General features: G+C 46.8%; 1 protein-coding gene across 4 annotated transcripts in view; it reads right to left on the bottom strand.

The window, feature by feature from the left end:
• SMG1 (SMG1 nonsense mediated mRNA decay associated PI3K related kinase) overlaps positions 1–24,125 on the bottom strand; it is a 795,166-nt gene that overhangs the window by 220,583 nt on the left and 550,458 nt on the right. For all 4 annotated transcript variants that reach the window (XM_082260927.1, XM_082260924.1, XM_082260925.1 and 1 more), the window contains exon 39: positions 759–981. In XM_082260927.1, the coding sequence (XP_082117053.1) occupies positions 759–981 (223 nt within the window). The remainder of the gene's footprint in view (positions 1–758; positions 982–24,125) is intronic.

Here is a 24,125-nt window from a genome sequence, read left to right as displayed (position 1 = left end):
TTACCAAAACATTAAAAACAACAGCACAGAAATAAATCCCTGGTAGGGGGATAATACATGCTTCAAGCTGATGTTGGTGCAAGAAGTCTTTGTTGATTTTCGGTTTGAGGGTCCCAATGAGCCAACGCGTTTCACATCAGGCCTTCGTCAGGGCCAGAGAGACCGAGCAATACCAATATTTCTTGCTGTGTGTGGGAGTATCAATAGTGGGCAGGATGTATAAAATCCTATAGTAGTAGGTATCTTGTGACAACGGCTGGTGATGTAGACCAGTCCGGGTAATTATTTCTTCAGGTGATATAAAGCCCTCGTATTATAACAGCAATCCTTAGATGTTATATAGCAGAATGTGAAAAAAATTTTTGTTTATAGTGCAAAAAAAAAAAAAAAAAACCATAAATAAAAAAAAAAAAATCGCACAGGTGATCAAATACCACCAAAAAAAGCTCTATTTGTGTGTGGGGGGGGGGGGGGGGGGGGGGGGGGTAAGGACAATTTTATTTAGGTACAGCGTCACATGACCACGCAATTGTCTGATAAAATAACAGAGTGCCGAATCGCAAAATATGGCCTGTCATTAAGGGGGCAAATCCTTCCGGCCCAGAAATGGTTTAAAGAAGTAGGTCTCATTACAGAAAGGTGGCCGGTTTCCTATGATGCAATCAGTAAGATTTTTGATTTAAAGGATGCTATATAAGAGCCACAAACTAATATTATAGTGGTTAGATTTACTAGTTTTATACTCTATTTTTAAATACCTGTTTGAATGGCATCCAGCTGTTGCCAGGATTGGCAGGATTGGATGGATTTCTAAGTTTTTCCAGAGCATTTTCAATAGCCTCCCCATAGGTGTCCTGGAACCATTTTTCATGAGGTGTCTCAGCAGGTGCTGAAGTGATACTACAAACGTGCTCAAGGGCGAACACAATGGGTTTCAGGAGTGCAGTGTGCTTTTCACGCATGATGGCAATCTTTTCCTCCCTAAGGGAAAACACCACAAAAGCAAATCAATAATAAATCTGTATATTAACAGAGAATGTCAAAAGCACATTAATCCAAACTAATCATACACTTTTAGGACTCATGCACAGAGGACGTTTTTGCAGCAGCTTTTAGGGGCGTCTAGCGTTTTTTTTTATTTTTACTGACTTTGAACTCCATGTTAGCCTATGTTTCCATGCGCACAAACTTTTAGAGGAGTTTGGAAGCATAAACGTTTAGGGGCAGTTAAAAAAAAAAAAAAAAAAAAAAAAAAAAAGACTGCCAGTGCGTCCAAGAGCAGAGGCTTTATGCCTTTAAAAAGGCAAAGCGCCAAAAAACTAGGCTAAACGTAACAAGCTTTTAGCCGCATTTGGCGCTTTTACATTCCAAGGAATGCTTTTACTGTAAAAATGCTTTAAACCGCTAATGAGCAAAAATGTATAAACGCTATTAAAAGTGCATTTTTAAACATTGCTTTTTCCTGAAAGCAGCGCTGGCGGTTTTTAAATGTCCCGTGTGCATGGGCCTTCAGAAAAAAAGGTTAGAGTAACATTTAGAGGTAATAGTATAAAATAAACATGCCAAATGTTTCATTTATTTTTTAAAAGTGCATATAACACACTACAAGAACATTATCAACAAGCCAAAATCCTTTGAATGGATTCTGCAAAGCTCATATTAATCACTTCGGACAAACACTGTATGAGCCTTGCTATAGAAGGATGGATACTTAGAAGTTGCTCCTTGCTTGACATACACCTGACTGCCATTTTAAACTATGGAAAATATAAATCATTTTTAAAGGGTAGGCAGCCCAAACATTCATTGTGGGGACAAGGAAGACCACTGAGGTATTACCCTGCCCCCTGTGGGCTTTACCCCCTGTGCAAAAAAGTGACAGTTGAGATTTATCTTGTATTCCTTGGATTCTCCACAATGGCAGAAATTCAGCCAGTTTCAGGGTCACACCTGTGTCCATCCATTCCCTAGCAAATAAAACGGAATTTTGGTAAAATCTTACCTGTAAAATTCCTTTCTCTGAGTCCTCCGACAGTTGCCGCCATCCTCATATTCGTCACAATGGGGTATTAGACTTTGCTCCGTAGGAGTAGCTAGGCAACAGAATATGTCAATATTAAAGCTTTTAACATATCCCCACCCCAGGGGGTGGTCCCCTCAGTCTATACCCTCCTGCTTCCTGCTTCAGTTTCAGTGGAATAGCAGTAGAGTACCTAAACCCCAAAAGAGGGGCGGGGGCGGCGACTGTCGGAGGACTCGGAGAAAGGAATTTTACAGGTAAGATTTTACAAAAATTCTGTTTTCTCTTACGTCCTCCGACAGTCGCCGCCATCTTCATATTCGTCACAATGGGGACGTCCCAAAGCAGTGCAAACATGAGGGGTGGAAAACGCAGCCGCGCCTAAAGGCAACGCAGTCTCCACATCAAGAAAGTAACCTCACCATAGAAAGGGAACCAGCTGGGCAACACGAGAAAAAATTTGCTCAACGGGAGCAATAACCCAGGAAAAAACAAATAACCCAGGGATACAAAGAAATCCCAAACAGCCCAAAGGACCAAAACCAGTGACCCTAAGGGACCGCCGCACTAAGAACCTTGCGGCCAAAGGAAGCATCTGCCGATGCTTGAACATCCACTCTGTGGAACAGAGTGAAGGTGTGCACGGTCGACCAAGTCGCCGCCCTACACACCTGGGCCACAGAAGCCCCATGACGACAGGCCCAAGACGTACTCAGAGATCTGGTAGAGTGCGCCCTCACAGGCATAAGGGAAACTTTTCCCAGCAAAGCATAGGCCTGTTCAACGGCCTGTCTGAACCAATTGGCGACGGCAGAAGCCGACGCCGCCACGCCCTTTCCGAGGACCCCCGGAAGGACAAACAAAGAATCCGACTTGTGAAAAGATTCAGACGATTTTAGGTAAACCCTAATCGCCATGAACAGCATCCAAGGAGTGCAACACCACCTCCTCCGAATGTTTAGACTTCGCGCAAGGCGAAGGCAAGACAATGTCCTCATTGAGGTGAAATTCCGAAACCCTCTTCGGAAAAAAAGAAGGGTTAGGTCGCAAGACCACCTTAACCAAGTGATTGACCAGATACGGACAATGGCAGGACAGGCTGCCAGCTCCGACACTCTGCGAGCCGAATTGATCGCCACCAAAAAAGGTGACCTTCTAGGACAACATAGACAACGAGATCTACCCGATCCATTCAAAAAGAACCATGTTGTAACACGGACAGAACAAGATTCCAGTCCCAAGGAGGCAGAGGCACCCTCCTAGGAGGGACCAGATGCCCCCGAACAAAAGTGCCAATCAAGGAGATAGATGCCATAGGACGTTGAAAAAAGAACAGCCATCGCAGACACCTGACCCTTGATCATAGCCAGCGCCAAACGCCGTCAACACCCTTTCGAAGGAAGGACAACACCCCAGACACCGACCATGGGCGAGGTGAAGACCCCCTGAACTCACACCAGGCAAAATAGGCCTCCGAAATACGGTAAAAGACCTACCCCGAGGAAAAAATTCCTCGCGTCGATCAAAGTGTGAATGACCTCAGGGGAGAGACCCCTATCCCTCAGGGCCTCGGTATCAACAGCCAGGCCGGCAAAGCCAGCGACTGCAAGGCAGGACGAAATATCAGCCCTTGAGACCGGAGATCTTCCCGAAGAGGCAGACGCCACGGGGCGTCGACCGCAAAATGCACGAGGTCTGCGTACCAGGACCGGCGAGGCCAGTCCGGTGTCACAAGAATCACCGTGTTTAGGTTCCGAGACCAACCTGCGAAGGAACCTGGGCAGCAATTGAAACCGTGAAAACGCATACATCAGTCGGTACTGATGCCACGGAGCTACCAACGCGTCTGCCCGAGGATCGCGTGGCCTTGCCACGAACCTGTACACCTTGCTGTACAGACGAGATGCGAACAGGTCCACCTCCGGAAGACCCCACGTCGCGCACAACATCTGGAGAACACCCGGACGGAGGGGCCATTCCCCCTGGTCCAGGGACTGGTGGCATCAGATAATCCGCCCGCCAGTTCTCCAACCCCTGGAATGTGAACCGCCGATATCGCCGGGACATGCGTCTCGGCCCAAGACAGAATGTCGGCCACTTCCCGAGCCACCCGGGCCCTCTTGGTGTCCCCTTGGCGAATGACGTAAGCCACCGCCGTGGCAATGTCCGTCTGCACCCGAACCGGACAGCCCTGCAGCCTGTCCGGCCAACGTTGAAGGCAGAGAATCATCGCACGCAATTCCAGAATGCTGACCGGAAGGGAGGATTCCCCCTCCGACCAAGTTCCCTGGGCGGACAGAACGCCCAGAACACCACCCCAGCCCGACAGGCTGGCATCCGTGGTGACCACCGTCCATGAGAGAGGACGAAAAGACTTGCCCCCTGACACCGGCGGGGACAGGAGCCACCACAGAAGAACCCTTCTGGTGCGATGGCCCAACGAAATCCGGATCCAGAGATCGCGGTCGCCCGTCCCACCTGGACAGGATCTCCGCTTGGAGACCCCGCTTGTGAAACTGGGCGAAGGGAATCGCCTCGAAAGCCGAGACCATCAATCCCAGACATCTCATGCACGTCCGAGTGGACGAGGACGGAGCGTCCCTGAGGGACCTGACTTCCTTCCTGAAGAGTCCTGAGTATGTCGTCCGGTAGGAAGACCTTCGCCTGGACAGAGTCCAGAACCATTCCCAGGTAAGGGAGACGAACCGATGGGCACAGTGCTGACTTTGGAAAAGTTATCGTCCAACCAAACTCCTGCAGAGACTGCATCGTAACGGACAGAGCCTTCTCCAGACCCTGGCTGGTCGCAGACCGAACCAGAATATCGTCCAGATACCCTAGGACAGAGACGCCCTGGGCTCTCAACAAAGCCAAAACCGGTGCCCGCACCTTGGTGAACACCCGTGGAGCAGAGGCGAGACCAAAGGGCAACGCCACAAATTGGTAGTGATCCTCCGCTATGGCGAATCGAAGGTACCTCTGGTGACCCTCGAAATTCGGAATGTGAAGATACGCGTCCTTCAAGTCGATGGAAGCCATGAACTCCCCCGGAACCAGGGCAGCCACCACCGACCGCAGAGATTCCATGCGGAACTTGCGCACCCGCACAAAGCGGTTCAGCGCCTTTAAGTCCAGAATCGGACGTACCTTGCCCTCCTACCCGGGCACGGTGAACAGATTGGAATAGAACCCCCGAAACCTGTCCCGATGAGGCACCGGGACCACCACTCCCTGAGCCCTCAGGTCCTGCACCGCTAGATGCAGATCCCGCAAACGCTCCGGGGACAGTAGAAGATTTGAGGGAAAAAATCTGCGCTCCGGCCTATAGAGAAACTCGATCTCGAAGCCAGATCAAACGATTTCCTGAACCCACCTGTCCCGAACACGGGACAGCCATGGCTGAAGGAAACCGAGCAAGCGTCCCCCCACCCCAGAGTCGGGTGAGGGCGCCCCTTCAGGCCGCACTGTTGTGGGCCGCTGAACTGGACTGGCCGGACTTTTGCTTACCAGTCCACGGCTTCTTACCAGGAGCCGTCTTAGCCTCGTGGGATTAGGGTAAGAGCGTGCTCTTACCACCCGTGATCCCCCTAATTAACGTATCTAGGGACTCGCCAAAAAAGGCGAGAACCATCATAGGGCAGATTAGCCAAGGTCTTACGCGAAGATTGGTCCACCGACCAACACTTCAACCAAACCAAAACGGCGAGACAATACCGCCACACCATGTACACGTGCAGCCAACGGAACCATATCCAAGTCCGCATCACACAAATACATGACACCCTGGTGGATTTGATCCACCATATCCAAAGTCGCCTGGAGGGCAGAATCAGCCACCAGGACGCGATTAAGCACCTGCGTCCAGCTCGCGACAGCCTGGGCCGCCATAAGTGAAGCAAATAAAGCTTTCAGCATAGAACCCATAATAGAATAGGCATGACGGGCAAGGGACTCCGTCCGTTTGTCCGTGGCATCCCGGAACACCGGGATATCCTCAGCAGGAATCGCAGTGGGCTTATTCAGAACCGCTATTGCGTGATCCACCGGAGGTGGGACACACCAACGCCCATCAGTAGCGGGCGTAAAAGGATAGCGCAGCTTAAACCTACTTGGTATAGCAAAAGGCTTGCGTATATTACGCCAATGTTCCTTTACAGCGCATTGAAAATCATCAGTGCAGGGAAATACCTGCGATGTTCTGCGTCTTTTCTGCGTCCCATAAGCCGCCAAGGCAGCAGGAGGACAAGGTTCATCCTGTAAACGCAGTGTTTGCTTGATAGAAGCAACCAATTCATCCATGAGTGCAAGCTCTTCAGACGAGCCAGGGGGAGAAATATCAACCCCCTCAACCTCACCCACCATTTCTGACCCTACAAGGTCCAGGGAGGAACGGGACCCCGACAAGGAGACCCCAGCAACAGCAGCCCCATCACCAACACCCTCTGAATCAGAGGAAATTGAAAACTCTGGGCCTTTTTGAGGATTGAGCAGCCATCAGCAATTGCACCTGAGTCGCAAGGCTAGCCACAATCGCAGCCAAATCCCCCCCGAGGGGGAAAACCGCAGTCCCCTGGCTTCCCACCAATGTGACAGGAAATTTGCTTTCCTGAAAATCCATGCCCCAAAATGAGTAAAATAAAATGGGTGACCGCCCCTTTAAATAAGGCGCTGCGAACGTAGCCCATCGCCACACAAGCACACCCACACCAGGGACCCCCACAGGGAGAAGTTATACTCAGGCAAGGATACAGAGAATAGAGGGAAAAAACCTGGAGAGACCGCTGCTGCTGCTGGCCAGATCGGTGCTCCTGTAGAAAAGGAATTGCTGATATTCAGGGCGCTCCATTAAAGCCTATGGGAGGCTACAAGAAAATGGCCGCCATGCATGTGTACCATGCGGCCGGAGCGAGTACAGCCAAAATGGCGCCGTAACCGCCGCTCCCCCACCTCATGAAGGTGGAATAAAAATACACCACATAGTTATAAAGAACATGGTGGACCGCCGCAGCGGCGCTGTATTGTGCCCCAAACATGATAGCATCAAGTTCCACAGCACACAGCCGTTCACACACTCAGACTGACACAGAAGTGCAGCACAGCCCCCCCTCCTTGCAGCCCACAGCATGCAGTGTGAGAGATAGGGAAACATCAATAGTGTGAACACAGGGCAAGGTAACAGTCCCAGACTGACACCCCTCAGACAGACAGGTCCCCACATGAATACACTTACCTCTTACATGGCGTGGGGGACCCGCACAGGCGAACAAGCCGCTGTACATGAGACAGGGAGAGTCGCATCCAGGACGCAGCAGAAGGTGGGTTGAGAAACCGCACAGCGTCCAGTGAGGTAGCCACCTCACCCTAGCATCCCTGCACGGAACAGGGATGGGTCGTTCAGAAAATTCCGGAGCGGTACCTGACTGAACGCTCGATGGCGGGCTGAGAAGCCACTGACCCACAACCTGCGACCAGGGGAGTCAGCCCGAGACGCAGCCCGCATTATCCTCTTCATCCGAAGATCTAACTATTGCTGGTAAAAATAACAGTTAAATAAAGAAAGAGAGAAAAAACTCAAATAAAATCAAAAAAGAGAGAAGGCTGAGACAAAATGCCCCAGCATAGAGACATCCAGCTACTCCTGACAAGCTAGACATTGAAACTGAAGCAGGAAACAGGAGGGTATAGACTGAGGGGACCACCCCCTGGGGTGGGGATATGTTAAAAGCTTTAATATTGACATATTCTGTTGCCTAGCTACTCCTACGGAGCAAAGTCTAATACCCCATTGTGACGAATATGAAGATGGCGGCGACTGTCAGAGGACGTAAGAGAAACTATTGTTTCTACCCTGAGAAGTGAAACAAACGGAAAACAGCTTGGACAAAGACAAGAACCTGTAATTAATTTACCTATCACATTGCATGGGGTAGAGATTGTGTGATACAGACAGTTGTCCATTGGAAGCTACATGGTGTCAAACATTGTTCAGACTGATTAGAACTGCATATTCTAATTAATTTAATATAAGCTTATACAACATCCTTGTCCCATAATATACCAAAGGGGGGTGTGGAACTTATGAATACATGTACAATCTTCCATTGAGAATTACATTATATCTATTATATAGTAGTGTATAATGGTAAGAATTTCTCCCATATTTTATATCCAGTCCCAAATCATGATTGTATTGTTAACAAAAAAATAATCCCTTAATGGATAATACTTTGATTGGAAATAACCCATATGTAGAAAAGTTTACATATACAAGTTGTTGTGTAGCAATATATATATATATATATATATATAACTGTATATGTACCTATATAATTTTTACTGCTACTAAATGTAAAGCATCTGGGTAAATCAGTCATTTCCAATCAATATATATATATCGTATTAGTAATATATCCTTATTAAATGGCGTTACCAGGTCCAATCCTTACCGACACATGATGGAGATATTAGATGGACACGTATGCATCATGAGAGTATGGACAGATTTTCATACTGTTTTTATGATTATTATTAAATGAAGAATTTATCATATAATTCTAATATCCCATATACTGAATGACTAGTAGAGGTGTCACCCAATGACCTCATCAGTTAATGGTTAAGTAATCCCAACCAATGGGGCTAAAGCTCCTCCTTCTGGGATGTGAGATGGACACACACACATTACAACAACATTCATTACACTCCAACACACACACGCTACTTACATCCATACATATACTCATCTATACATACTCCATCTTGCTCCACCCTTTATCTGAAACTTTGAAGGACGCCAGATGAATCTCCTCCCTAACTGGCCACCATTTTGGGAAGGCAGCCATCTTAAGGACTCTGGTAACGACCATTTTAAGCTGGCCATTTTAAATGTGGTAAATATACCTTGCTGTTTATTTGATTATTTACTATCGTTTATTTCCTTCCTTATATGTTTTATATTTCATATTTAAGGGTAACGAGATTACAATCCCAGCCGTATGAACCATATTCGATTTTTCTCTAAAAACTGATTGTTTTTATACGTTTTTATTAATATCAAAGTTCAGCGCAATATTAGCGATTTAATCTCCTGTTTTGCATAGCCTATTCTCACTCCAACTGCAGCGGAGTGACTGTTGGCTGCGCAATTCGCAGACAATTGTGGTCTGATTATATAGAACACTTATCTATGGTTTCTACTATCCCTGGGGAAAACGTAATCTTGCTTTCTTTTTAATTTTATCACTGAACTACATATCACATTGCATTTATCGTTTTAAGTTTGTATTTTATGTAAAGGTTGTCTCTTTATGTCACCTTAAGTCTAACTATTTATTGTGAATATATGTCTTGTGAATAAATATACTTATATATTCCCTACTGTAGTCTGTATTCACTAAGATTGGTCGATGCTGTTAAAAAGAAATTAATCGATTAGAAAGAACTCGTTATATTCGTTCAGAATAATATTCTCGAACGTGTAAAACGCACAAGTGGTATAGCAACTTTCTCCAAGGACATAAATGTGAAAGAGAAACGGTCCTGCAGATAATGACCTCATTGTGCATTGCATTTTTGGTCAAGATATCCGGCAAAATCAGTTACCGGAGGGCAAAGATAAGAGCAATGGGAGGATACCTGAGATAAAAGTTAAGGCAAAAAGATGTAAAGAAAGGGAGGGGGATAAGCGTGTAGAAGTAAAATAAATAATCCGAAGACAGGGGGAGAAGGCATGGTGCGCCCCCCCCCCCCCCCGCCTCAAACAGGCTGTGGGAATTACTGCAGATAAGCATCAGTTAGGACAAAATGCTGCCAGGGTGTCCACTTATCCCAGAAGGACTCCTCCCTATCAGAGTGTAACTGTGAGGTCTTCCATATCTCTCAGATCATTGACCTTAGAAAACCAGAGGGACTTTGAGGGCGCAGCATGTGACTTCCAACAGAGCGGGATACAGGCTTTGGCTGCATTCAGTAAGTGAATAGTGAGAGATGCCTTATATTTTTTTAATGGGCCTCTGGGAGAAATGGAGCAGGCAAGCCGCAGGGCCGTCTGAGAGGTTTATATTGGTGAGCCGGCAGATAATACCAGTAACAGCATTCCAGAAATGCGTAATTTTTGGACAAATCCAAAGATATGAAGAACGGTCCCAGGACCCGTAGTATAGCGTCAGCAATGGTCCAGGACTGATGGAAAGAAACAGTGAAGAATTGAGGGCACCCTGTACCACCTCGTGAGAATCTCGTAGTTTCTTTCCTGCATTTTTGTAGCCATGAAGGATTTATGAGCAAAGTAAAGAATTTTCTCTTTCTGGGCATCAGTAAATTTAACAGATAAGTTCAGTCCCCCACTTTGTCAGGAACTGAGGGAAATAGTCGGGGGGTTGAGCCCTCAGGGATGCATACATAATAGATAAGCAGTGCCGAAGCGGCTCACGGTTTTGGTAGACCTGCTTCAACTCCGTAAGCGGTCTATAAATAACTGCAATACAGCTGCATTTACAGAGAATATGCCTGAGTTGGAGACCACTCCAGAAGTCCGGGGGGGTGGTGGTCCCCAGGAGCAGTCAAGGAAGCCACTGAGAGCTTCCCATTCACCCAAGGAAATCCCAGAGGTGCAGGCGGCCACCAAGCCTCAGGCTCTGAAACTGCGGACCCCCAAGGCTCGACTCAAAGTCTAGGTTGTCCAGAACGGGCAGCATCGGAGAGGGCATAGGGGAGATCGTGGTGTGGCGGACCGCTTCTCGGACACTAGTAAGTGTGCTCCCCAGGGTGGGATGTTTGCCAAGGTCCCAGGCAGAGGAAGGTTGATCCAAGGCCAGCTTTTAGCTGTGTTGCCAGTCCTCCAACTCCATGGCCGCCCAACTTTTAGCCTAATGCCAATCAACCAGCCTGGTGAGATGAGCAGCTCTATAGTAGGTCTTAATACATGGCAGACCAACCCTCCCCCCAGACTTCAGTAGATGTAGTAGCCGGAGTTGTATGCGCGGTCTTCGATGTGCCCAAATTCCCAAAATGCAGCGTCAATGCGCCAGAAGAAGGGGGAGAGAAGGCGAATGGGTAAGGCCTGCATCAGGTACAGAATCCTGGGCAGAATGGTCATCTTTAGGGCACTGCACCGGCCAAACCAAGTGAGGGTAAGTTAGTGCCAGCGGAACAAGTCGCTACGTACCTGTTGGAGTAGTGGGTCAAAGTTAGAGCCGTAAAGATTGGCGGGGTCGGCAGTGATAACCACTCCAAAATAACATATGGAGTTCAGAGCTAACCTGACTGAGCAGAGCGGACGCAGTCATTCCAGGGTGTCACTGTCTATCGCGACAGGTAAGGCCCGAGACGTGGAGAGGTTGATCTGAAAGTACGACAGAGCCGTAGGCCTGAAGGGCTCGCAGCAAATGAGGTAGGGAGGACAGAGGATCCGAAAAGGAAAAAAAGCAGGTCGCCCGCAAATGCCGCGACTTTATGAATAACAGATGGCTTCCGATAGCCGGTGATCCTCGGCTCCCCCGATCACACAGAGAAGCGGCTCCAGCGAGAGCAAAGACCACTTCTTTGGTCGCTAGGGCACTTCTTGTGCCCCCTTAGTGATTGATGTATGCCACGGCCGTGGCGTTGTCTGATTGAATCCTCACCGGACACCCCTGCAGACGATCCCTCCACTGGGACAGGCATAACCTGATCGCTAAAATTTTCAGGATGTTGATCGGCAGATTGAATTCCTCCCAGGACCAGAACCCCCTGGGCCGTTGCGATGCCCAGGACCCCACCCCACCCGGACAGGCTGGCGTCCGTGGTAACCACTTTCCAGAACAGGGGGAGAAAGGATTTCCCTTGTCGGAGCACCGGGGAGAGGAGCCACCAAAGCAGAGATCCTCTCGCATTCCGACTCAACAGGATCAATTTTGTTCAGAGACTGCAAATTCGATTTTGTAACCTGACCGAATCAACTCAAGCACCCACTTGTCCTGGATAAACGAGTTTCAAGGGTCCGGAAAAAAACAAAAACGTCCCCCCACCCCTATAGCGGGTCAGGGCATCCCTTCAGACGGAGGCCTTTTCGCTGGGCCAGAAGGACCCGCTTTGGACTTACCACCCCAGGGTCTTTTGAAACACCCTGAGGAGGTACCAGAAGATTTTGGCCGTTTGTCCTGCGACCCCACGGGACGAAAAGACCACTTGTGAGCAGAAAAAATAGGACCACACTTGCAGCGGGGCTCTCTGCTCTTAGAAACCTGCGGAAGCAAGATGCTCTTGCCTCCTGTGAACCCCTTAATGATCTCTTCCATGGAGGCTCCAAACAGACGGTCCCCAACAAAGGGAAGATCCATCAGAACTATTTTGGAGGCTTGGTTCGCAGACCAACATTTCAACCAGATCATGCGGAGTAAAGTCACTGCCGTCACCGATGCTCTGCAGGCCAACGGAGTCGCATCAAAGGACGCATCACAAATTAATTACAACCCCTGTATCAACTGGTCCAACAACTCTGCCATTTCATGAGGGTGCTGACCCTCCTTCAAATCCTGGCGTAGGAGTTTCGCCCACTCAGTCAAGGTCTGAGAGACCAAGGTTACAGCAAACACCGGTCTTGGAATAGAACCTGCCACGGTGAAAAGATGGCGGACCAAGGATTCAACCTTTCTATCCACTGGCTCTTTAAAGGATGGAGCGTCCTCTACAGGTAGAAATTTAACCTTATTCAGTCTAGAAACCTGGGAGTCTTCCACCAGTGTTCCCGTCAGTTTCTTCAAGAGACTCTTCAAAAGGATACCTCCTAGGAAAACACTTAGGTATCCAAGCCATGCATTTCAGGGACCCCCGCTGACTAGTGACAATCTCGTCAAAATAAGCGGGGAAGGGAAACACTTAAGTCGCTCTGGATGGCCTGCGGGGGCCAAATTGCACCGGAGTAGCCAACGTAGAATCCGCTGCATCCTCCATCTTTAAAGTTTCTCACACTGACACAATCAATGCTTCTACAAGGCGCTTTCTCATGCACGGAGGTGGTAGAGGAATCATCTTCACTATCTGAGCACTTGGGGTGCATGGACACAGACCGCGTGGGGTCGCTAGCGTCCACTTCAGCCTCAAGAGTCTGAAGAGGTGAATGAGGCAGATGGAGTGCCAGGCCTTTTTTGCAAGACCAGGTCCACTTTAGTTACTAACGACTGTAGGACTGCCGTCATGGCTGCCATGGCTGAGTGATACCCAGAAGACCCCATAACCCCTCCCCCCCCCCCTCAGAGTAGGTCGGGTGGCGAGAAGTGTTCTGCAGGCTCCATGTACTCTGGTGTCACAATGTAGATATATACACAAGTATATAGCTATAAGTTGTAGGCACCCGTGGGACTACAAGTTCCAGCAGTATTGCCTGCGAAGAAGAGGGCGGGAGATACCCCCAGGACTCACCACCACTGTGTCTCAGATAAAATGGGAGAGAAAAGGCGGCCGCTGCAGCATGCAGATCCCAGGAAGCGGCCGTGCCACCACTCGCCGCAGCTACAGAAAATGGCCACTGCTGCCGTCCAAGCAGCCACCAAAAATATGGCCACAGACTCCGGGAACCTGTCGACTGAGCGGCCACACATGTTCCTACTGCCAAAATCGGGACGCGCGAACCAGCCGGGGACCAGCCCGGCATTACACTCAGGCATATTCAGATTCCCACACACCTCACTCCTGCACTATCACTGAAGTGACAGAGCAGAGAACAGAGACAACACAAATGCCAATCACCCACCATCCTAGGGAACAACCCCTACAGAGGTAAAAGAGGGGAGCGGAGGACTCAGGAGACCTACCGACCCCAGGAGGACCCCGAAGACACTCCAGAATCCCGAGGGAGCGGGGGCACTACTCACCACACCATAGGAGCCAGGCGAGGGTTCATACCGAGCAGGTTACCTCCCCATCTCAGCATGGGCGGTGCTGCGGCCCAGGGGAGCACTGCGACTCTGGCCGCGACAAGGTCAGTCCCTTCCGTGGGACCCTGTCGCAGCCGACCTAGCGTGGAGCTAAGGCCTGCACACCACAAAAATTGTGAAATAAATTGTGTACTGTGTGTTTTTTAAAACGTAAAAATAAAATTGTGTGCTGTGCGTTTTTTTAAAACCAATGCGTTTTTAAAAAGATAAATATTCCAACCATAAAAGTGCATATGGTGCATTTGATAAAACCATATAGTGTCACCACTTAGATTATACAAAGTGCTCTAGTGCTTTGTTTGTGCCAGTGCATCAAGTGCTCAGTTATGTACTGTTATATGGGAAGGTATACACCCGTGGAACCCCACTAGGTGTAAATGCTTACCGCACACTGGTAATAGGTAGCTCGATTCCCATCAGATACTGTAATAGAAAATAGCCTCCATTGCGTAGTATGTAGTATATAAGATGAAATCGCTATTACATCCACTCACAGTATAGGAGTTCACTTTCAGCGTGCAGGGTCTGCCAGGCTGTGTCGCTTCTGCTTTCCACCGGTCTGAACCACCGCTACCGGAAGTGACGTACTGACGCAATAAGCAACGCCCTACGCGTTTTGTCACTACTACGTTATCTGGAGCGTGTCGAAGTGACGAAACACGTAGGAAGTGGCTTATTGCGTCAGTACATCACTTCCGGTAGCGGTGGTTCAGACCGGTGGAACGCGGAAGCGACACAGCCTGGTGCAGGGTCCGCCAGGCTGTGTCGCTTCTGCGTTCCACCGGTCTGAACAACCGCTACCGGAAGTGACGTACTGACGCAATAAGCCACGCCCTACACGTTTCGTCAGTACTACGTTATCTGGAGCGTGTCGAAGTGACGAAACGCGTAGGGCGTGGCTTATTGCGTCAGTACATCACTTCCGGTAGTGGTGGTTCAGACCGGTGGAACGCGGAAGCGACACAGCCTGGTGGACCCTGCATGCTGAAAGTGAACTCCTATACTGTGAGGGGATGTAATACCCATTTCATCTTATATACTACATACTACGCAATGGAGGCTATTTGCTATTACAGTATCTGATGGGAATCGAGCTACCTATTACCAGTGTGCAGTAAGCATTTACACCTAGTGGGGTTCCACGGGTGTATACCTTCCCATATAACAGTACATAACTGAGCACTTGATGCACTGGCACAAACAAAGCACTAGAGCACTTTGTATAATCTAAGTGGTGACACTATATGGTTTTATCAAATGCACTATATATGGTATCAATGCACCATATGCACTTTTATGATTTTATGGTTGGAATATTTATCGTTTTAAAAACGCATTGGTTTTAAAAAACGCACAGTTCACAATTTCACAATTTTTATTGGTAGCGCCTGACACCAACAACTTTGCACTTTATCACTTACACACTGCCTCAGAGGTAGGTTGGCGGCAGCTTACACCACAATTTTTAAATAGTTCAATAAATGTACTGAAAACTCCTTCGCGCTGGCATAAACCTCACCCCCTATAAGGCCTGCACACGCTCATGGGCCAGACTGGGACGACCGTAAGGATCTAGGATATCCAATGCATCACCCAGTCTGGCAGTTGATTGCAGTTCCCACAGGAAAAACTTGATTGCAGAAAAAGAAAAAAGAAAAAAAAAAAAAAAGGAAAAAATTCAATTTAAAAGGAAAAATAAAATTGCCAGGACCAAAGATCCCAGCAGGGAGCGGACTAGGCAGAAAAATAATGTGATTTTTGACTTATCATAAAATCTATTTCTCTGATGTTCATTGAACGACACAGCTTCTGGTATTCCTAACCATTGGGTTATACTGCCACCTACAGGAGTAGGACACTAGGCCGAAAAAGAATTCTGGCTACACCCATGGGCAGTCCCAAGGGGTATACTCCCTCGCTCTTCTATAGCCACTCAGTTTTGTAACAAGCAGTGTCAGGAGAATTATAACTCCACAGAGGGGTGGGTGCTGTGTCCATAAATGAACAGCAGAGAAATGGATTTTAAAGTAAGTCAAAAATCCTATTTTCTCTTTCGTTCATTGACGGACACAGCTTCTGGTATTCCTAACCACTGGGACGTCCCAAAGCAGTGTTAAACATGATGGGTGGGGAAAAGCAAAAAATTCCCAGACTAAACATTAGCCAACCAGTCAACAGGGGCTCAACCAAACAAGCGAAGCCCAGCTGAAAAAAACAATACACCCTCAAAGAGGATCAGGTCCTCTTAACAGCAGCCTGCAAAACCTTGCGGCCAAAGAAAGCATCCGCAGATGCCAACACATCCACTTTATAGAACTTTGTAAAAGTGTGCACCGATGACCAGGTGGCTTCTTGCAAACCTGCAACAATGACGCCTGATGACGGAATGCCCAGGAGGCACTAAGCCCCCTAGTAGAGCGTGCCTGGATAGGGAAAGGAGGAACCGGACCCCTGATGGAATAGGCCTGACCCAGCGTCTCTCTGAGCCATCTAAAAAAGGTAGCAGAGGAAGCGGACAACACTTTACGAGGCCATCCATGAGCACAAAAGACTCCGTAGCTGCCAGGTACACCTTAATTGCCCGGACCACATACAAGGCATGCAAGACAATTTCCTTCAGATGTTTAGACCTAGGACACAGGAAAGGCAACACAACGTCTTTACGCAAATGAAAATCAGAGACCACCTTCGGAAAGAATGACGGACAGGAGCAAAGCACCACCTCATCCCTGTGAATCACAAGATAAGGTGGGCAGAATAACGCCACCAGGTCCAAGACCCTGCACGCAGAGGGGATAGCCACCAAAAAGGCCACCGCCTGGGACAGCGTAAGCAGGGGAAACTCCCAAAGACCTGAAAGTACCAAATTGAGGTCCCAAGACGGCAAAGGAAACCACAATGGTGGGACCAAGTGCCGAACACCCTGAAAAGAGGTACGCACCAGAGATGTAGCCAAGGGTCGTTGGAAGAAAACTGCAAAGGCCGACACCTGGCCCTTGATAGTACTCAAGGCCAACGTCTGTTCAACCCCCCCCCCCCCCCCCGTTGAAGGAAGATCAAGATCCGAGCCACCGAAAGAGCGAGGAGGAACCCCAAGGGATTCACACCACGCAACATACTTCTTCCACGTACGATGGTATATCTTCCAAGAAGTAGGTTTCCTAGCTTTTAACAGTGAAGGAATCACCGATTCAGACAATTCCCTATACTTCAGCACCTGGCTTTCAACAGCCAAGCCATCAAAGCCAGCGACTGTAAAGCAGGCTGAAAGATTGGCTCTTGGGACAGCAGATCTTCCCTCAGAGGAAGCCTCCAAGGAAATGTCGGAAACCAGCCACACCAGGCCCGGCGAAGCCAGTTTGGAGTCACTAAAATGACCAGAATACCTTCTGTCTCGATTCTGTAAAAGTCTTGGCAGGAGCTTGAGAAGGGAAGGCGTAAATCAGACAATACTGACCCCACGGGGCCACCAGCTCATCTGTGGCCTCCACCAAAGGATCCCATAACTGAGCCATGATCCTATGTACCTTTCTGTTGAGCCAAGATGCCAACAGATCCACCTCGGGATGCCACAGAGACACAAATGATGAAACACTTCCGGATGAAGAGACCATTCCCCCTGGTCTAACGCCTGCCAGCTGTGGTAATCCTCCTGCCAATGTTCCACTAGGGGAACGTGAATGGCGGAAAGGGCTGGAACGAGACGCTCTGCCCACCTGAGTATGCTGGCTACATCAAAACCTGCCAGGACACTTCTTGTGCCCCCTTGGAGATTGACATAAGCCACGGCCGTGGCACTATCTGATTGAATGCGCACTGGACAGCCTTGTAGATGATCCATCCAATGTTCCAGGCACAGCCTGATCGCACATAACTCAGGACATTAGGAGGTAATCTGGATTCTTTCAGGGTCCAGACTCTCTGAGCAGAACTTCTGCCGAGGACACCTCCCCATCTGGACAGGCTGGCAATCCGTGGTTAACACTGTCCATTACAAGGCTAGGAAGGATTTTGCCCTGCCAGAGAGCCAGGGAACAAAGCCCCTAAATCAGGGACTCTCTCGTACCCCGGCTCAGCTGGATTTGGTTGTCCAGAGACTGTGGATTCTTGTCTCATATGATGAGAATCTCCCATTGCAAGGACCTCATATGGAACTGTGCATATCGGACGGCCTAGAAGGTTGACACATCGGGCTAAGTACCCGCATACAAGTCCAGAAGGACAACAATCTGCTGGTCAGTAGGAGATCAACTGTAAATTGCAGTGTCTTTGCCTGGAGGAAGAAATACTTTGGCTAAGGCTGAGTCCAGAGTCAGCCCCAGATAGTCTAGTTTTGTAGAAGGGACCAAGGCCGACTTCCAAAGATTCAGAATCCAGCCGAACTCCTACACAGTTTGTATGGTGAAAGAAAATTGGTTTGTTGGATAAACTAATAAATACCTGGTATGGCCAACCTCCAATCCCGAGTAATACAATTAAAATGCAACAGGGATAGTGGGATACCCCTCCTGGGGAGTGGGGTCCCAACTATGCCTATAAAAGGAAAAGGGATGGTAAGGAGGTTGTCATAACCAGTTAGAGCATCAAAAACAGCATATTCCAGCAAAGTAAGACAATGGTATATAAAAATTTTATTTATTGGATTTAAATTGAAGACATACAAAAAGATAAAAATGGAGCCAACTCCATAACCTGACATCATTTGTCTTGCATAAAGCGATACACACTAAATGATAATAACCGATGAGGATGGGTCTAACGCGTTTCGCATGAATGGCGCTTTTTCAAAGACCGTTTGATAATCCTCAGTTAACTATCACGAGAGAAAAGGCGATCCCTGGAAGAAGCTGTGTGGGCACGCAGCGTAACGCGTAGGACGCCAAACCGGAAGTGACGTAGCGGCAACACGAGTGTTATGCATTTGGAAAGACGGAGTAAAATGTGAGTCTGTCATTTAAGTCTATTTTAATAAAATTACCAAACGGTACTTTACTATTGTGGCCCCATTTATTTTGGAGATACAACGGCTCCACACATACCCCTTGGAATATCGATCGATAAAGGAAAATTGTGGGTATCAGTAGCCGGATCCATAAACCATAGAGAAGGAGGAAATACTACACATGAGCAAAACAATACGAGGCTGTTTGTAAAGGCAATTGAGGTGAGCGCTTAGGACACATAGTGGCCACTGCATGGAAGAGCACCTGCATGAGTTTTGGGAAAGAAGAGTCGTTTGAACACACACAGCTTTATTTATTCATTTATTTCAACTTAATTTAAGGACACTTTGGCACTTTACCACTTTTGAATGATATATTTATTGAAGGCTCAAAAGCACATAATTTTATCACTGGCACTCTATTTAATAACCTTTATAATAATTTTTAAGGATTGTTTGAAGCACTAATTTTTACATCACTCATAAGAAATATTTTATATTTGAGAGATATTAATTTTTTATTAATATTTATGCACTGGAGAAAATTTATATAATTTTAAGCACAAGGGATTTATATTATTAATATTTGAAAGCACTGAAAGCAAATGTATTTATATGAATAGTATGCACTAAGCACCTTTAAAGTGCGGTACTCCCCCCCCCCCCCCCCCTGCTATAAATATCACGAGAGAAAAAATATATATATAAGAAGAAGAGACAAAAGCAGATTACATACAATATTCATTAAGGGAATACATACATATTAGTATAAGCAAACATTTATATTGGACTAAGTCCTACAAATCAGCTACTTGATGCTCACCAAAGTGCTAGTGCTGCAAATGCACGGACAAGAAACCAAAGACATCGGCTGTGCTAAACACCACATAAAGGGCCATGTGCAGGAGGGATACAACCGAGCGAGGACCTCAGGGTGATCACCCCTAAATCCTCACTTGGTAGAGACAGGGAAAAGTGCCGAGTCCCGCACCCTCGGAACGCAGACAGGGAGGCGCACCCCCTCAGATCTAGAGGCCCCCAAGATCCTGAGGGAGTCCCATCTAGGGAATAAGCATAAATAGGAACAATATTCAGAACTTCAAAAGCAATTCAATATAAGTTTATACAGATTACTCCATGTATAAATCAAATATTTAATGTTTAGATAGAAAGAGTGGCTGGGGAACTGCCTACAGGTATCTGCCAAGGAAGTATATACATCCCACCCCTTAATCAAATTTCCAGAAAAAGATATAAATGTATATCACAGATGAAATAAACATAATCATTAATGGCCAGGGGCATCCCAAAAGATTGTAATGTATCCTCCTATAAGAAGAGAGAAGGAGGGGGATAAAGGATTCCCCACTTACCCAATATGCAAGTGGGATAGGGACAGCGTGACGCCCGCTGTATCTGGCCACTGAATCCAGCCTCCTAAGATGGTCCCCTGAAAGGAATAGGTCCCAGTGGAGGAGAGCTCCCCCCCCCCGTCACGTCCAAGGGGGAGAGAGACAGTCGCGTGTACACGCCGGTCGCCCTCTCCCTCAAGTACGGGGCTCCACCGGAAGTGACGCAACCGGAAGCCACGCCACCTCCGGCGGAAGTACAAAGACTCCGCCGGAAATGACAAACCCGGAAGATAAGTCACCCTCGGCGCGGGCGCAGAGGAGAGAGGCATGCACCCGGACGCCAAAGACATACGGGATGCAGCCTCCTCACAGGCTAACCTTGATTAGCCGAACCGGGAGCAGAGATAGAAGTTGCTCACCGGCTTTGCGCCCGGACACCTCCCTAAACATCTCATCGATCCCTTGGTCCCTAGAGTGCAAAGTGCACAACCCATGCTAAGGGCACCAGTCCAGCATTGCAGTAACAATAAATACTAAGCAAAATAAAACAATCATTACGATAACATCTAGATTATACAGCATATTGATAACTCAATTACGGTTACCATTTATTAAATACATGACACATTTGTTACCTCATAAAAAAAAAAAAGGGGGGGGAAGGAAAAGAAGAAAGCAGGGGGGGAAATAGTAAATTATTTTGTAATTTATTTAAAAAAAGGCTGATATGAAATGACCAAGTTCAAGCCCGGAGTGGTCGTGGCGTGCAGATTGTAAATCCATCTGGCCTCTAATTTTAAGATAGAAACATAGAATGTGTCGGCAGATAAGAACCATTTGGCCCATCTAGTCTGCCCAATATATCTGAATCCTATGAATAGTCCCTGGCCCTATCTTATATGAAGGATAGCCTTATGCCTATCCCATGCATGCTTAAACTCCTTCACTGTATTTGCAGCTACCACTTCTGCAGGAAGGTTATTCCATGCATCCACTACTCTCTCAGTAAAGTAATACTTCCTCATATTACTTTTAAACCTTTGCCCCTCTAATTTAAAACTGTGTCCTCTTGTGGTAGTTTTTCTTCTTTTAAATATGCTCTCCTCCTTTACCGAGTTGATTCCCTTTATGTATTTAAATGTTTCTATCATATCCCCTCTGTCTCTTTTTTCTTCCAAGCTATACATGTTAAGGTCCTTTAACCTTTCCTGGTAAGTTTTTTCCTGCAATCCATGTACTAGTTTAGTAGCTCTTCTCTGAACTCTCTCTAGAGTATCTATATCCTTCTGGAGATATGGCATCCAGTACTGCGCACAATACTCCAAGTGAGGTCTCGCCAGTGTTCTGTACAGCGGCATAAGCACTTCTCTATTTCTACTGCTTATACCTCTCCCTATACATCCAAGCATTCTGCTGGCATTTTGTGCTGCTCTATTACATTGTCTCCCACCTTTAAGTCTTCTGAAATAATTACTCCTAAATGCCTTTCCTCAGATACTGAGGTCAGGACTGTGTCAAATATTCTATATTCTGCCCTTGGGTTTTTACGCCCCAGGTGCATTATCTTGCACTTATCCACATTAAATTTCAGTTGCCAGAGTTCTGACCATTCTTCTAGTTTTCCTAAATCCTTTTCCATTTGGCGTTTCCCTCCAGGAACATCAACCCTGTTACATATCTTTGTGTCATCAGCAAAAAGACAAACCTTACCATCGAGGCCTTTTGCAATATCACTTATGAAGATATTAAACAAAATTGGTCCCAGTACAGATCCCTGAGGTACCCCACTGGTAACATGACCTTGTTCTGAATGTTCTCCATTGACTACAACCCTCTGTTGTCTGTCACTCAGCCACTGCCTAATCCACTCAACAATATGGGAGTCCATGCTCAATGACTGCAGTTTATTGATAAGTCTTCTATGTGGGACAGTGTCAAAAGCCTTACTAAAATCTAGATATGCAATGTCTACTGCACCTCCACCGTCTATTATTTTAGTCACCCAGTCAAAAAAATCTATAAGATTTGTTTGACATGATCTCCCTGAAGTAAACCCATGTTGTTTTTCATCTTGCAATCCATGGGATTTAAGATGTTCCACAATCCTATCCTTTAATAGGGTTTCCATTAATTTGCCTACTATTGATGTCAGACTCACTGGTCTATAGTTGCTCGATTCCTCCCTACTACCTTTCTTGTGAATGGGCACAACATTTGCCAATTTCCAATCTTCCGGGACGACTCCTGTTACTAATGATTGGTTAAATAGATCTGTTAATGGTTTTGCCAGCTCACCACTAAGCTCTTTTAATAATCTTGGGTGTATCTCATCAGGACCCTGTGACTTATTTGTCTTCACTTTAGACAGCAATCTTAGAACGTCTTCCTCTGTAAAGACACATGCATCAAATGATTCATTAGTCATCCTTTCAAGTGGAGGTCCTTCTCCTTTTTCTTCTGTAAAAACTGAACAGAAGTATTCATTAAGGCAGTCGGCTAGCCCTTTATTCTCTTCTACATACCTTCCGTCCTTTGTTTTTAATTTAGTTATTCCTTGTTTTAATTTCCTTTTTTCATTTATATATCTGAAGAATGTCTTATCCCCCTTTTTCATAGACTGAGCTAGTTTTTCTTCTGCCTGCGCTTTAGAAGTTCTTATAACTTGCTTGGCCTCTTTCTGCCTAATCTTGTAGATTTCCTTATCTTCATTGCTCTGGGTTTTTTTATAATTACAAAATGCTAGCTTTTTATTTTTAATGATTTGGGCCACTTCTGCTGAGTACCACAGTGGTCTCTTCCTTTTTTTGCTTTTACTGACAAGTCTAATGCAATTTTCTGTTGCCTTCAATAATGCACCTTTTAAGTAGTCCCATTTCTCCTGGACTCCATGTAATCCGTTCCAGTCTGATAAGGACTCATTTAGGACTAATTTCATTTTTGAAATGTCTGTTTTTCTAAAATCTAAAACTTTTGTTTTTGTGTGGTGTGACTCTTTCACAGTTCTTATATTAAACCACACTGACTGGTGATCACTAGATCCCAAGGTTTCGCCTACAATGACATCATATACCGAATCCCCATTTGTGAATACCAAATCCAAAATGGCCTCCCTCCGGGTTGGCTCCTCAACCACTTGTTGCAGAGACAACCCCAGTAGGGAATTTAGAATATCTGTACTCCTGGTAGAACTTGCTATTTTGTTTTTCCAGTTTATATCTGGAAGATTGAAATCTCCCATAATGATAACTTCTCCTTTCATTGTCATTTTAGCTATTTCTTCAACTAGTAGATCATCTAGTTCTTTAACTTGACCAGGTGGTCTATATATCACACCTACACGAGTTACTGCATGATTAGCAAACTGCAACGTAACCCAAACTGACTCTATGTTGGCCTCACCAACTTGTATTAGGTTAGATTTAATGCTATCTTTCACATACAGATTCTGTTAACATCGCCCCCCCCCCGAATATTGGGGTTAACAACCTCCAAGACATGAAATTTAACTACTTCGGGGTCTTAATTGTGGTGGGTACCGACATGCTTACAAATGGGGGTATATATCAACCCCACCTCCATATAATACAGACGATCGCCCACTCGAATAGCTAGGGACCTCTTTGTTTTGCCCACGTAGAATGAGCCACACTCGCAGAGGGCAATATAAACCACTCCGATTGTTTGGCAGTCTGCATAACAATTGAGTTTATATATAGAGCCGTTCGGGAGGATGCAGGTTGGTCCTGCCTGTATCCATGGGCAAATGTCACACTGGCCACATGGATACGTGCCTCTCCGTGTCCGATCACCATTTGGCTGCACCTGCTGAAGATGGCTATGAACCATAGAGTCACGGAGTGACTTGGACTTTCGAAAGACTAACTCTGGATATTCAC

Source organism: Pelophylax lessonae (genome assembly GCF_965119305.1).
Source record: "Pelophylax lessonae genome assembly, chromosome: 6".
NCBI lineage: Eukaryota > Metazoa > Chordata > Amphibia > Anura > Ranidae > Pelophylax > Pelophylax lessonae.
This window is presented reverse-complemented; position numbering and strand designations above follow the sequence as displayed.